The sequence below is a fragment of the Tympanuchus pallidicinctus genome, unplaced genomic scaffold, assembly GCF_026119805.1.
Source record: "Tympanuchus pallidicinctus isolate F22 unplaced genomic scaffold, pur_lepc_1.0 scaffold3, whole genome shotgun sequence".
NCBI lineage: Eukaryota > Metazoa > Chordata > Aves > Galliformes > Phasianidae > Tympanuchus > Tympanuchus pallidicinctus.
In genome coordinates this window covers 26978001-26991199 of record NW_026294747.1, presented here as the reverse complement: position 1 = coordinate 26991199, position 13199 = coordinate 26978001, and the positions used below count along the sequence as shown (strand labels likewise).

The following is a 13199-nucleotide window of genomic DNA, read 5'->3' as shown; positions in this document are numbered from 1 at the left end:
CTTTCCTACTGCTGGGAGAGCACCTCATACCATATAAACAGTATGACCTACTGCCTCTTCAGTAAGGACCTGAGATTGAAAGGCAATGTTCTCTATTCACATGTCTTCAGCTGAGGCTGTTTCTCCTCCTGTCCTCCTCTCTGATATTTTTTGTTGTTGTCCACAGAAAGGAAATGTGAGCCAAATAATGTCAAAGTTGTAAGATGAGAATGAGTAAGAAATGGAGCACTCTGAAGTTACCAGTTCCATAGTATTGTTTTTAATGGATTTGTGGTGCTTGTCTGCTGTGGAATTCTTGCGTATAAATCAACCACGTGAAGAGCATTAAATATGCAGCAAATACAGCACGGGTGTTCAGATCATATAAATAGATACAGCAAGAATGTTTCGTCTTGCCAAGGACATTTTCAAATAATGAATGCGTCTTGCATTAAATAAATTTGTTCCCTTTCCGAAGCCTAGATGCTGCTATCACAGAAACTACCATGGCAGCTGGCATGCACAGCTCTCACACTGGTAGCTCAAGAGTAAAAAGGAGCATGAAGACTGCTTTTTGTCCTCCAGAGGGGAATCCTTTAGGATTAGGCAGTTACAGCAACTGGTGTGAGGAGAGACAGAGCTGAGGGTATCAGACTCCCAGAATCCCTTGTCACCACTTGTTAGTGCTAAAAGGCATTTCTAGATAAAGTTCCTCTCTCTCTCTCTAAAGATCTCAGCTAAAAGGAGAAGACTGTAAGATTTGTGTATTTGTCCTGCTTTACACAAGTCACGCTATGTGGCTCTTCCACGCACATGACAGCGTTGGTAAGAGCGCCCACTTGCTGGGGGCCTCTGCTTTCTCCCCAGCAGGTTCTCTGAGCCAGACCCCAGCCACACGCTGGAGGAGCGAGTGGTACATTGGTACTTCAGCCAGCTGGACAACAACAGCAGCAATGACATCAACAAGCGAGAGCTGAAGCCTTTCAAGCGTTATGTGAAGAAGAAAGCCAAGCCCAAGAAATGTGCCCGACGTTTCACTGACTACTGTGACCTCAACAAGGACAAGTCTATCTCACTTCAGGAGCTGAAGGGGTGCCTGGGAGTCAGCAAGGAAGGAAGTAAGTGGCTTTCTTTCTCCATTCTGTGAGAATAAACTCAGGAATCGGTTTTATCCCAGGTAATTAAAAAATGCCGCGTTTTGCATGAGAAAATGAGTGATTAATATTCTGCCACGCAGCTGTAGTTCATTATCTTTATGGCTCTGTCTTAAAGTCCTTATCACAGACCTTTGTGCTAAGAACTAAATGGATACAGGGCAAAAAGATGAGCCTTGCTCAGAACCCTGCTTGTACTGTAGAAGTCCTTAGAAACTGCAGTTCAGTTCAGGACCTCTCTGAGTAATACACTGCTAACAATATTCTGTTGCCTCAACCATGTAGGTTGGATGATGTATGAGGCAGCACAAACCCAGTCCTTCTCCGGAGGCCCTGTTGACTAACAGAAATAATATTTATTTTCATTGCTAAATCCGGCATGCAGGAGAGGGGATGACGCAGAGAGAACAACTCAGAAGGAAAGTGCAGGACTGTACTGTTGGACTTTTTCAGAGTTAAATTACATTTTAACATTGGGGGAGAATTAGGGCATAGGAATAGCTGTTCTTCCTGTTTAGTGGCTGAGCAATCGGCCCACCTCCCTTCCTTTTATTCCCCTTTCATTTTCACCTCACCTTCTATTGAAACCTGGACCAAAATGATATTTCTGGAGATTCTATGAATTGAAACCTTTCAACCCATACTCAATAATTATCAGTCATTCTTGACTATGGGCAGATTTGCTTGGCAGGAGAAGGTAAACAAGGAGATTCCAAGGGATGAATTTCCTGTGCAGGTGTTTTGGTTGTGTAGACAGCTGTTGTTATAACTGTCATGCTTGTTGGGAAGGATGGCTAGCTTTCTTTTTCCAGTCCTAGCTTTTCCTTAGTGCTTTCTTCAGGTTTAGCATGCATGAGAAGGGAATGAGTACCATTGAGTGTTGAGAAGTTTTCTTTTTCTGGGTATTTTTTTTGCGTATATCTTGATTATCATAGTAAGACCATTGCATTATTTGTCAACTGTGAGAAATTTCAAGATTTCCTAGCTCAGTGGAAGTTTTTTTCTTAGTCATTTGTACTTTACTGAGAAATTACATACCAAAATAGCAGCCCTGTTCCTTAATTTTATTACCTTCCCACTAGATGAATATGCCAAATGAGTTTTATTGCTATTTGGCCTGGAATAAGACTCTCTGGAATCTGCTGCCTTGGCCCACTGACTGTTCAGAATTTTTATGGAAGGGGGAGAAAAAAGGAGAGAAAGAAGAAAAAGAGAATTTTTGAGCTCAAGTGAAGGGGAAAGCAAGCAGCAAGGGAGATATGTGGCCGTGAGTCCCTGATTCCCCAAATGTTGAGAACACAGTCTGACCTTTCCTGGTTGTCCCATTATATGAGGACAAGATTGTGTGCAAAAAGAGCTCCAACCTTGTTTTGTCACATACCTCCACATGCCTACTAAAGGTTTGATAGGTCTTGAGGATCAAAGTTAAAGTGGTAAGTTATGTGGAAGGAGAACTCTTAGGAAAGGACCTAGGGATGGCTACAGAATGCTGAGGGCTAACAAGCAGTAGAGGGAGCCAGTGCAGGGAGCAGCCCACCAGCATGTAGGAAAAAACAAATGAGACTACTTGGAGTACACAATATGCAAGTTTGTGATGGACTTTCCTAAAGGAGTAACGAATTTGTGAGGCAGTAGATAATGTTTGCTCTGCCTTCTATTTACAAGAACCTCTAAGAAACAGCCAGTAATGCCCTTTTTTACATGTCATCGTATCTCAAAGCATGAGTTCATGCAATCAGCCAGCTAGTCCATGTATTCCTTCTCTGTAGTTCTTACTCTATACCATGGTCTCTGCACATTTGCTGTGGCTGAGGTCACTGTTGGTCCAAACCAAACACTGGTTGGGAAGTTTCTGTTGTAAGCTGCCAATCAAATGAATCTAAAACTTTTAATGGAAATGCTTGTTTCAACAAAATCTTTGTTAGGAAGCTTTTTCTGATCTGGATTTGGATGAGAAAGGGCTTGAGGAAGGCAAGGAAAGTCATTCTTCCCCTTGATATACCTCTTTACTAGTGAACTTGCCTCAAATATTCCAAATTGTGGTTGGAATCCCGCAGCATAAGGACTAGAATGAGGTGGGTCATCATTCCAGGTGAGTGTGCCTCCTGTTAAGCAAATTGAACACTTGCACTGATTTTGAAAATAAACCTTAAATACAAATTTTGTACAATCTGAAATGGTAAGAAAAACAAGTGTTAAGGCTTCTGCATTTTTGTTAGTGTTTTGGTTGGGGTTTTTTTTTTTCTTTTTTTTTTTTTTTTTTTGGAATCCGTTCCATCCAAACATGGGAATAATGTTCCTTGGTGGGAGGACAGGGCATAGACAAATCAGTAATGTTACATGTCTCATGGATAAAAGGAAGCTTTATGTGGGAGGATTCATCTGCAATGTTCATAATGACAAGCATGAATTTGAGCTCTTTCCAGTTAGGATCAAATCTGTCTGAGATGCGGAGTTATATCTGTCCTCCCCTCCTCAGTAGGTTCTTGATCTTTGTGGTCACCCATTATGTGGATGCTGCTACTAAAGAAAGAAGGAAAAATAATAGACAATCTAAATGGCTGATTAATTAGTGATGTTTGAGACCCTTCTAATCAGTACCTGCAGAAGTGACTGATATTCTTTGCGCTTGGGAGACTACTGGGAGTGAAAAACTCTATTACTTAGGCAAGCAGTTGTGTGGGAACAGGTAGCAGGGAGTGGTCATCTCAGAAAGGCCTCTGAATTGATGACAATAGGAAGCTGATGACAGTCTGAGAGGCTATGAGGAAACTGTAAGGTACTATTTGCTGAATGCTTTTAGGTAGTGACTGAGTTAATTGAACAGAAATTCAGAGTATATTTAATTGAAATTAGATGTAGATTGAGATGTGAACAAGCTCTGCTGATTCACTGCTTGGTTTTGTTTGCTTTGATCAGATATTCTCCTTTGGGGTTCAGTTGAGATGCTATAGTTTGTCTCCTTTAATCCTGAGGATAAGTACCAGTTGGAACACTTGTATTGTCTTGACATGAGATAGGATTCCTGAAAGCATGTTTCTTCCCCATCAGAAGTGATAGGTTTGCTCAGTGAATCAGAGGAATTACTTCTACCTATAAAAAACTGCTGGGGTTTCCTTGAGCTTTTTCTTTTTGGAAGACATCTGGCCAAATATACTGTAGCTAGATTTATTACCCAGAATAGTATACCTGAGCAAATACTTTGAATTATGAAATTTAGTGACTGAGGGGATATCACCCTGCAGTTTCAGTCACAGCAATGCACACTAGTCCTAGCTTCACTACTCGAGGGGCTGAGTGCAGACCCTTGGCAGTGCAGCCGTAGCTGCAGGTAGGCTGAGGGCAAAGGGCGCTGACGGAGCGGAGCTGTGTGCGGCTGAGCAGCACCCTCTAGGGGAACAGCCGCCCGAGGATGCAGCGGTTCATAAGCGGACTGTGCTTTTATTGCCAGGCCCCTCGGTGAGTCCCAATTAGCTCTGGAAGAATCTGCCTCTTGGCTACGGAGCCCTGCTTTTTATGTGCAGGCATAGGAATAAGCTAACGGCGGTCTCTCTGATCTTGCCAGGGCAGATGGCTGAGACGAGGCTGGCATTCAGGGACCTTGAAATCACTCGCTGTGTTTATGCAGTTCCTCTTATTAACGTTTTTTAAAGCTAAAATATTTTGCTTTGTGATCCATTTCAAATGCAACTGCCGCCTTTCTCCTCCTCCTTTTTCCTTGTCAGGGTGCAGCATCTGTCTTCCTGCAGTTTCCTTGCTCTCCCACCTTGTTGCTACATTTCTGCTCATCTTCTTTCTCGCAGCAAAATGTTCTTTAGGTGTGAGTTCCTGTATTACTGGTGCAAGTTAAATCATGCCTTACTTTGCACCTTAAGTCAGCTGCACACACACATCAAAGATTTCATCCTGACCTGAACTGGGGGTGGCAACAAGCAGGAGGTCCCCCTTCTAACAAGGCCCTTGCCTGAAATCCCTACTTAGCAGCCAGCAGGGACTGAAACATACTTTTGGAAGTGCTCAGCTCCTATAGTCCCTATGTTGTCAGTACCCAGCAGGTGGTGGGAACTGGTTTATTGTAGAGGCAAAAGTGCTTGCTGTTAGCTCCATCTGGTGTGGGGTGCCTGTGCCTTTATCTTGTGACAGTCATTGCTGTGCAGTCTGTTCCTGCCCTTCTGCCAGATATGAGTTCAGATCTTTCATTTCATAGCAAAGACTGTTTTGGGAAACTTCATGTTCACTACTTGCATCTTTCCTTTCCTTTTCTTCCTTCCAGACTTTATTTTAACCTTGTAATAGTTGCTTTTTGCCCACACCAAACCTCCAGTTCTCCTGATGTTTGGGTACTAGAACATCAGGTGATTAGCATCAAGCTTGTAGGTCTGACTCTTGCACATGAGTCTTCCAGAGGCAGGACTTGCACATCCAGAAAGGAAGATCTCCCTGGAGTCTGCCTGCTGCCAGCAGATGATGGGGATGCTCCTTGGTCATGCTGTGACATTTATTGCATTTAACATGGTTCTTGGATTTTACAGGTAGCCTGAGCAGTTTCCCCAGTGGAAAAAGACAAGGCCTTAACCCTTTCAGTGAGTATCTTGTCAAAATATTTGTTACTTTTTCTTTTGTCTGTGATACCCATGTGTCCCAAAATTTGTGCTCCCTGCTCTTCTGTGTTCACAAATAGCAATCCATAAATAACTAGAAGCCAGGGTTGTTCCTAAGAGGTGTGAAGATTATAACATGCTGGTCTACAGCATCAGCTCAAAGTCCAGTACCATGTCTTCAGCTATGGCAGACAGCATGTAGCTAAGGAATTGGAATAGGATAGAGCAAGAATACTCTTCTTGCTTTACTCTTCCTCTTTTTGGCGAGCAACAATTTAAGTGATTAGTTGCATTTATGTTTAATTGCTTCACGGCCATGTTCCCATGGATATTCTTCTGTGTCCCAGTTAATGTCTGCTCTCCTCTGTACTTTGTGGCAGTGAATTGCACCCTTTCATCGGGTGCGAAGAACAACTTTTGTTTGCTTTCTTTTCAGACCTGCTGCCTCATGGTTTCCTTGGGTGTGTCTCAGTTTGTCTTGTGAGAAACAGTGATGTTTCCTGGTGTGTCTTCAGTTCTGAGCATATATTTGAGTTTTGTTGCCACTAAAACTGAGAAGAGGTGTTGCAAAAATCACGTCCTGTGGCTTCAAGCTTTTTCCTAGTCACTCATAGTCTTTAGTGTAGGACAGATCATCTAGACACTGAGGTCAGTCTGCTGTTGTTATTCACTGAGCACTGTGAGAGCCTTTTGCAAAGTTGCGTAATGAGGTTCAGTTATGACAGCCCGGAGTAATTTTGCATTTAACAATATTTGCCCCCACTTCAGAGGGTATGTTGATTGACACTGGTTCCAGTGAGGCCTGTCTATTAACTTTCCTCCTTTTGAAAATCAGATCCATACTGCTGCCTTCTCTTTGCCATGTTTTCCCTGTAATTAATCCTCAGCGAGCGCTTGTTCTAATCCTGTAAATTCTTGGAGAACCTTTGATGAGGGACTTAAAAAATGCTTTTTGAAGAGAGGGGCATGGGAGTGTGCACGTCCACCTGACTCACTGAGTAGCACGCTTGCACCATCCCCTGGGACAGCTGGAGCTCGGCAGGGCAGATTCATCAGCCTGTTAAGACTTCAGAGGGTGTGATGCAGGCAGGTCTTGAAGGGAAACTGCTGTGTTTTGCAGTCACAGTGACTGAGAGAGATCTTGAATGTCTGCCTTCTGCTTGCCTGCTGAGGGATGGAAGCAGCTGGCTCTGGGGCTGCTGATGACAGGGCAGCCATGCAGCAGTGGGGTTCTGCATCAGCCATCACAGGCAGAGCAGCAGAGGGAGAGGCCAGCATTTTGCCCAGTCTGCCTGCCGATTTCCAAGAGGAGGGAGGGAGAGGGAAGTGGTGGTTTACGTTTAAAAATATATCAATCCCTAGGGCTGTGTGTGACTCAGTCAACACTTTTTCAGCAAGGCTGTCTCATTAGCCCCGTGTTGTTTTCAGCCTCACAGCTTACTTGAGATCTCAGCTTTACAGGGCCGTGTTTGCAGCAGAAGCTGTATACTGTATCTTACTTCGTTTGGAAGACATTTTGGTTTTAATTTGCCTTCTTTACTCACTTTCTCTGCTTCTGTTTTGTTCCTCTTTCTTTGCCCACCCCACCCATTTCAGTAGGCCGCTTGGTGTAGCAGCAACAGAAGAAGAAGGGAAGGCAGGAGCCAACCCAAAGGAAGGAAAGATACAGCGACAGATGGACACCTTGCTTCTTAAGAGCAAGCATACAGCATCAGAAACATCCAACGTAGCAGAAGTGGCACCCAGAACGTTTGCACTTTCTAATAATTGGTTTGGGTTTGTTTTTAATTTCTTTTCAATGCCATTATCTAATACTTTGGAGAGCAGGGGGAAACAGGATCATGACTTTTTAAAATTGGAACAGCTACTGATGACTTAAAATTGAGTTCACTGGGACTCGAAGAAAGAGAATTTTATATACTGTATATAAATATGTATGTAAATTGTACAGTTGTCTTGTACAGGGGTTGGAGTCACTGTTCTGTTCCTCCCTTTGCTTCTGAAGGCTGTTAGGGTTAGAGGGACACTTTGCATTTAATGGATTACAGTAATGCATTCATTTCTGCCAACTGATCCATCATTCAGTTGCAAACTGATCTCTTACTGTCCCCACGCACGAAGGAGTAAGCATATCAGCATGACCTGAGCAAACAGTGCCCCACATACTAAATGCTTCTTGAGAACCTCCTCTTTGATTACTGTGCAGCTCTGTTCAAGTCACAGGCATCAGGACTTCTGAGAGAGCAAGGATTTCTCCTCAGCAGTTGGGCACTGCAAAGCTACTTGGAGTAGGGGTAGGAAAAGGTTGTATTAAGGAAATGTAGAAATAGTTTCTGCACCTGTTGCAAAATGGTTAGAAATGAATTGCAAATGCATTGCTATTCAGGCTCAGAAGACATGCTTAGCAAAGATGTGCCATGTCCTGAGAATCTAATGCTACTGGAAGGGCATGGAAACCATAGACACTAGTAGAATCAGCGGAGTGATGTCACGCATCTTCTTCTCTGACACAATGTTCATCTATATGATGCAAGCAATAAAAATACTGAGGAACCATCTAAAAGCAGCATCAGACTGCCTGTTGCTTTGCTGGAGAGCAAAGAACAAATTTGTCAGTGCAGAAGGAGACGTTCTGCTGGTTCCCAAGAGTCTGCTTTTACTTATGCTTCAACTCTGCAGCTTGGGCCATGCTTGCTGGTAAAGGATTGCGTGCAATGACTGATCTTGTCTTTGGTGGCTCCTCTCCTGCACAGGGGACAGCCTGTCTAGCTTCGATTACCTACTTCACCTGATTCATTGGTATCAGTATCTCCCGTGCTTTTGTGCTCAGTAACAGCAAAGGCTTGTAGAGCTTGGTGCTCCTGGAGGCCACAAGAGCTGTTTCAACCACCTGCAGTTTTTCCAAACTTGTTGCCTGCTTAACTTCAGTCAGATGCAGCTGTAAAGTCAGCAGATCAGCTATCCTGGGTTTGGACAGAGTGTGATGGGACACGCCGTGCTGTGATTTGCTTTGCTCATTTTCAACCTCCAGCGGCACTTGCCTATTCCTAGAGGAATTCTGAGCAACTTCCCATTTCAGATTTGGCAATCCTTGTGCCACTCATTTTTGGATCTGGAACCAGTAGTAAGAAACGACTTTGTGCCATGCTGATATGAGATCACACCAACAATTGTTTGTAAAAGTGTTGTGATACTGCAGAAGGTGAACTTGTCCCCTGAGGCTTTGCTGCTTTTGTATAAATGTTACAACACAGCCACTCTGTGGCATGTCACCTGATGGCAGACACATCACAGCAAGAGTGTCCTGATGCAGTAAGCTAGTGCCTTGTTGCCAAAATAGAAAATTAGAAAAAATAACAAGCATTTTTGAAATAGCCATATAGTAGCAATGACAACTCTTCCCTGAGAAGTAAATAGGAGCTGATTGAAGCGTTTTATATGGTTGAAAACACCTCTGGTAGTCTCTGAAGTGTACATTACACCACTGTAATGTATAGAAAAGCTCTCTTTAGCAAGAGCAGATCCTGCAGCTATATCCTTTATGGTTCCTCACATACAATGTATGTGTTTTTCTGGACTACAAGCTGCCAACTTCTCAATTGCATCTTCTCTTTTTAAAATGCCCAGCACTCATCTTTTGTGTGTTGGAATGATTTGGTTTAGTGTATAGTTAGAAATGTTCCTATCTCTTGTTATTCCTATTGTAGGAGCAAAGAACGAACCCAACTGTATAAAAAAAAACACTTTTCCTTGTCTTTATATGCTAGCCTTAGAAAGTGAAAGCTCTGTCTGCTGGGGGTTTTCTTGTTTGTTTCTTTTTTCTTGTTTTTTTTTTTTAATTGCATACTTACATCCAGCAAATCCAGACAGTTGGATCTCAACAGGAGCTCTGTCATCCAGCCACTGGGACAGGCAGTGCCCCACAGAATTGCAGGGGTGTGCAGAGCTGCTAGAAATCATTGCATCTTTTCATCTGGAAATGCTGGGAATGTCAGTAGACAGCCAGCACTGCTGCCTGTCACAATATCCTTCTGCAGACCTTTTTCTCCTCTTTGCATCTTTCTAAAAGGCCTGCGCTCACATGTAGTTTGCAATTAAAATTGAGTCAGTTGTTTGAGGAGATCAAACAAGGTTGGCTTTGGTATTGGTGGATATTCGTGTTGCTATATTAGTGCTGACTTAATGGATGGATGGGGGTCGTCCAAGCATTATGTTTCTATAGTTTCATGGGAGGAGTCCAACTCCCAGCATCACAACTTCGGATTTGCACAGGCCTCAGAGCAGCTTATGGCAGCATTTGTACATTGACATGCATGACCCAACCACTATGACTGCATAAAGTCTGGGCACAGGTTAGATTACTTGTTCAGGATTTGTGTGTTGGAAGCTCACAGAAGGCTGTACTGGTCCTGACTCATATAATCCACCCATTGAGTGTCCAAACAGTCATCAGAACAGAGCAATGCTTCAGCTCCCCTCATCCCTTGTTGTTTTTCTTGCCAGTCCCCGGGCTGCCAGGCCAAATGTCCTTATCTGGCAGTGACCAGCATGTTCTGCTTTGCCTTGCATCAGTAGCATCCTACTGAAGCTGGGGCAGAGGGTGTGTCACAGTTGTGCCTGGAAGCAGACCGTGGGTATCTCTCCTCATCCTACAAGTCCTCCTGGGCCTCTCCAGCTCTACTTTAAATGACAGGTGAAAACACTCATGACAGAGGAGGACCAGGGGTCTACAGAGCAAATCATCTGCTCTTCTGCCTGAAGCAAAACCATATCCTTTTTTGCTAATCCTCCAAGGATGTAGTGTCTTGAAGGGAGTTGCATTATGGTGGGATTCACTCCTATGAAGGCACTGCTTTCCATGGCCTAAGTTTGTATTGAACTTATCCTGCCCCAGCACATTTCTGCCTATGGCATTGTTTGTTAGACTGAAAGGCATCTGTTTGATTTTAGTTTTGTAATAAAATAGATAACTTTTGCTCTAAAGTCTTTTGGTTGTTTCTTGTTGAATATTGATTTTCAGAGCTCATCTTTCTTTCACATGATGTTTTTTCAATTATATTGCCAAATGAGGAAAGAAGACTTTCCTTCTCCCACAATCGGGTCTCAGCCATTGATTGGATCTGAGGATGCTTCTTTCTTGTGTGTAAGCCTCCAGGATGAACTAAAACATGCACCTGTGTGCTGTCCTCTGGGGTTTAATGACAGATTCTGCTCAATCTACTTCAAAAGACTGAAGATTCAGTGGCAGAGCAGAGGTGACCTCCAAAGGTGGCAGCTACAGCAGAATGTGATCTCAAAGCACCCTCTCCTAAACCAGGGACAGAAGACAGCCATTGAGTCTCACTTGATCTTCTGATCAGTTCTCATGTTGGAGACTTTGTACATCACTGAATGAGGAAGAACTGTTAAAGCTGTTGTCCTCAGATGCAAGTTAAATGATGAAAGTATTGCAAACTTGAAAAAGAGAGGAGTGAAGCCAATATGGACTTTCTGGACTAAACTGGCAACCTAAGCTGATTTTGTTGTATTACCAAGGTGACAAATTTGAGGGCTCAAGAAGAAGCAGTAGATGTCATCTCTGGAGTCCTACAAGACTTAAAGAATTAAAAGTAGGAAAGGCCTTTTTTTTCTTCTTTTTTTTTTTAACTAAGTAATTCTTTGGCCATTCTTTATGGCACTCTGAGGAGCCTTCATCCTTCTCTGGCCTTGCAGTGATTCTGTAAGCAAGTCAGAAGAATGACAGAGAGATTGTTTCTGCCTCTGCCTCCAGCAGAAGTCTTTTCTTCCTCCCCTTTCCCCTTATCTTTGACATAAGTAACAAAATCCCTATGCAGAAGGCCAACCTCCTGACTTCTAGCAGCCAGCCCTTACAAGCCATTTTGGGCAAAATAACTTGGCAGCTCTCCAAAGCTGCTGTTAAATCAGACAGCAGGGTCTGCATAAGTGGTGCTGCTTGACTTGGAGAATGCCTGGGTTTTCAAAAACAGCGCCTCAGAAACTAGGAGTACGACAAGCAAGTATTTTTTAAGGAGTGTTTGCTAGAAAGCCTGAGGCTGACAGGGCCACAAGTAATGATGCTTTTTCCTATTCTCTATCTGTGGGCTGCCCTGCTTAGCAATTTTAACAGCTGTTTTTGCTTTTTAGAAGTGCCTTGCCTGTGCACACCAGGAGATGTCTAGCTTTCGTTTGGAAAACAGCACCAGCTGCATGCTGCAATGCAAACTACATCCCCACCTCCTGTAAAAGCAAGAGTGAGTGTTTAATCCATGTTGTGTTGTTCTTTCACCACACTGGGTCTGGACTGGAGGTCTGTGGCTCTCAGCCTAGGTAGAAGGACTACAGCCTCACTGTATACTTAGCTGTGAGGATGCATGAATTACTGATACGTGGATGAAGGACTCAGCTGTGTGTGTGACCTTCATCCTTGGTTTGCTGAAATGAGTTCTGTAGCATCTCAGAGTTGTGCTTTAGGCAATAAAAACTGCAGTGACTGAATGTCCGTTGTCCCACTGCAGAGTAGCACTCTGGCTTTGCATTGCATGTAGTGCCAATGTTATCACATGATTTTGGCTGGGACTACTCAAGTGATGCCTTCTGACTTCTCTACACCAGAAAAGACTGACACAATATTTGACTGAAGAAATGCAGCTATTTCTGAAGTGACTTGGATGTTCTCACTGTTAACTGGCAGTTGTAACAGATAAAGCTGCATGGAGGTGGCTAAAGTTGGATCTGGGCTCCTGTAGTCCAATATGAATGCAAATTATTGCATCTCTTGACCTGTTATGATTTTTTTGAAGTGGTCAGGTGTTTGTTACAGGCTTTTTCTGCTTGAAATGCTGCCAAATACCAGCCCTTCGTAAAATGAGTTAAAGTACTTCAACTTCAAAAAGACAGAATAGCAAATATCAATGAATTCAGGAAACTCGTGGGGGCAGGATCTCTGAATAGCTGTCCGAAAGGATAAAAGAGATCTGAGAACTGATATAAGGGCTGGTGTCAAAGTCCTAATAAGAAACTATCTTGCTGTACAGGAAATTGAGGGAACATAGAAACCAAGGCCTTCACTTGTGAAAGGCTTTAGCATCCTGAAGCTTGAAAAGAAAAAACACAGAACCTAAAGCAAGAGCATTTACCTAAGGCTCTGAATACAGCAATGGCACGAGAAGGCTGGAGTAAGATCAGAAGGGCTGAAGCCTAAAAATACCTTTAAGTAGCACGTGATCTAAAAGAGGTGGAGGGAGAAGGTAAATTCTGTTATAGCATGAAAGCTGATGTGAAACACTCACTTAAAGAAAGCAGAATTTTTAAAGCTTATTTTATTCACTTTGTTTAAAAAAAAAAAATAATAATGTGACCCTATTGTTAGCAGAATTAATTTTATTAAGGAGAAAAGAGCATAACACCACACCAACCCCCCTGATGAGGAGAAAGAGCAAGGTAAGTGATACTTGGATCATTAAGG

At 43.1% G+C, this 13199-nt stretch overlaps 1 protein-coding gene across 4 annotated transcripts in view; it reads left to right on the top strand.

Annotated features, from left to right (window-relative positions):
• SMOC1 (SPARC related modular calcium binding 1) overlaps positions 1-10717 on the top strand; it is a 124214-nt gene extending 113497 nt beyond the window's left edge. For 2 of the 4 annotated variants that reach the window (XM_052693662.1, XM_052693660.1), the window contains exons 11-13: positions 850-1097; positions 5666-5716; positions 7331-10717. In XM_052693662.1, the coding sequence (XP_052549622.1) occupies positions 850-1097; positions 5666-5716; positions 7331-7347 (316 nt within the window). In that variant the 3' untranslated portion in view covers positions 7348-10717. Of the gene's footprint in view, positions 1-846; positions 1098-5665; positions 5717-7330 lie in introns of all 4 variants that reach the window. The other 2 variants (XM_052693661.1, XM_052693659.1) reach the window with 2 other exon arrangements.
• The last annotated feature ends 2482 nt before the right edge of the window (positions 10718-13199 follow it).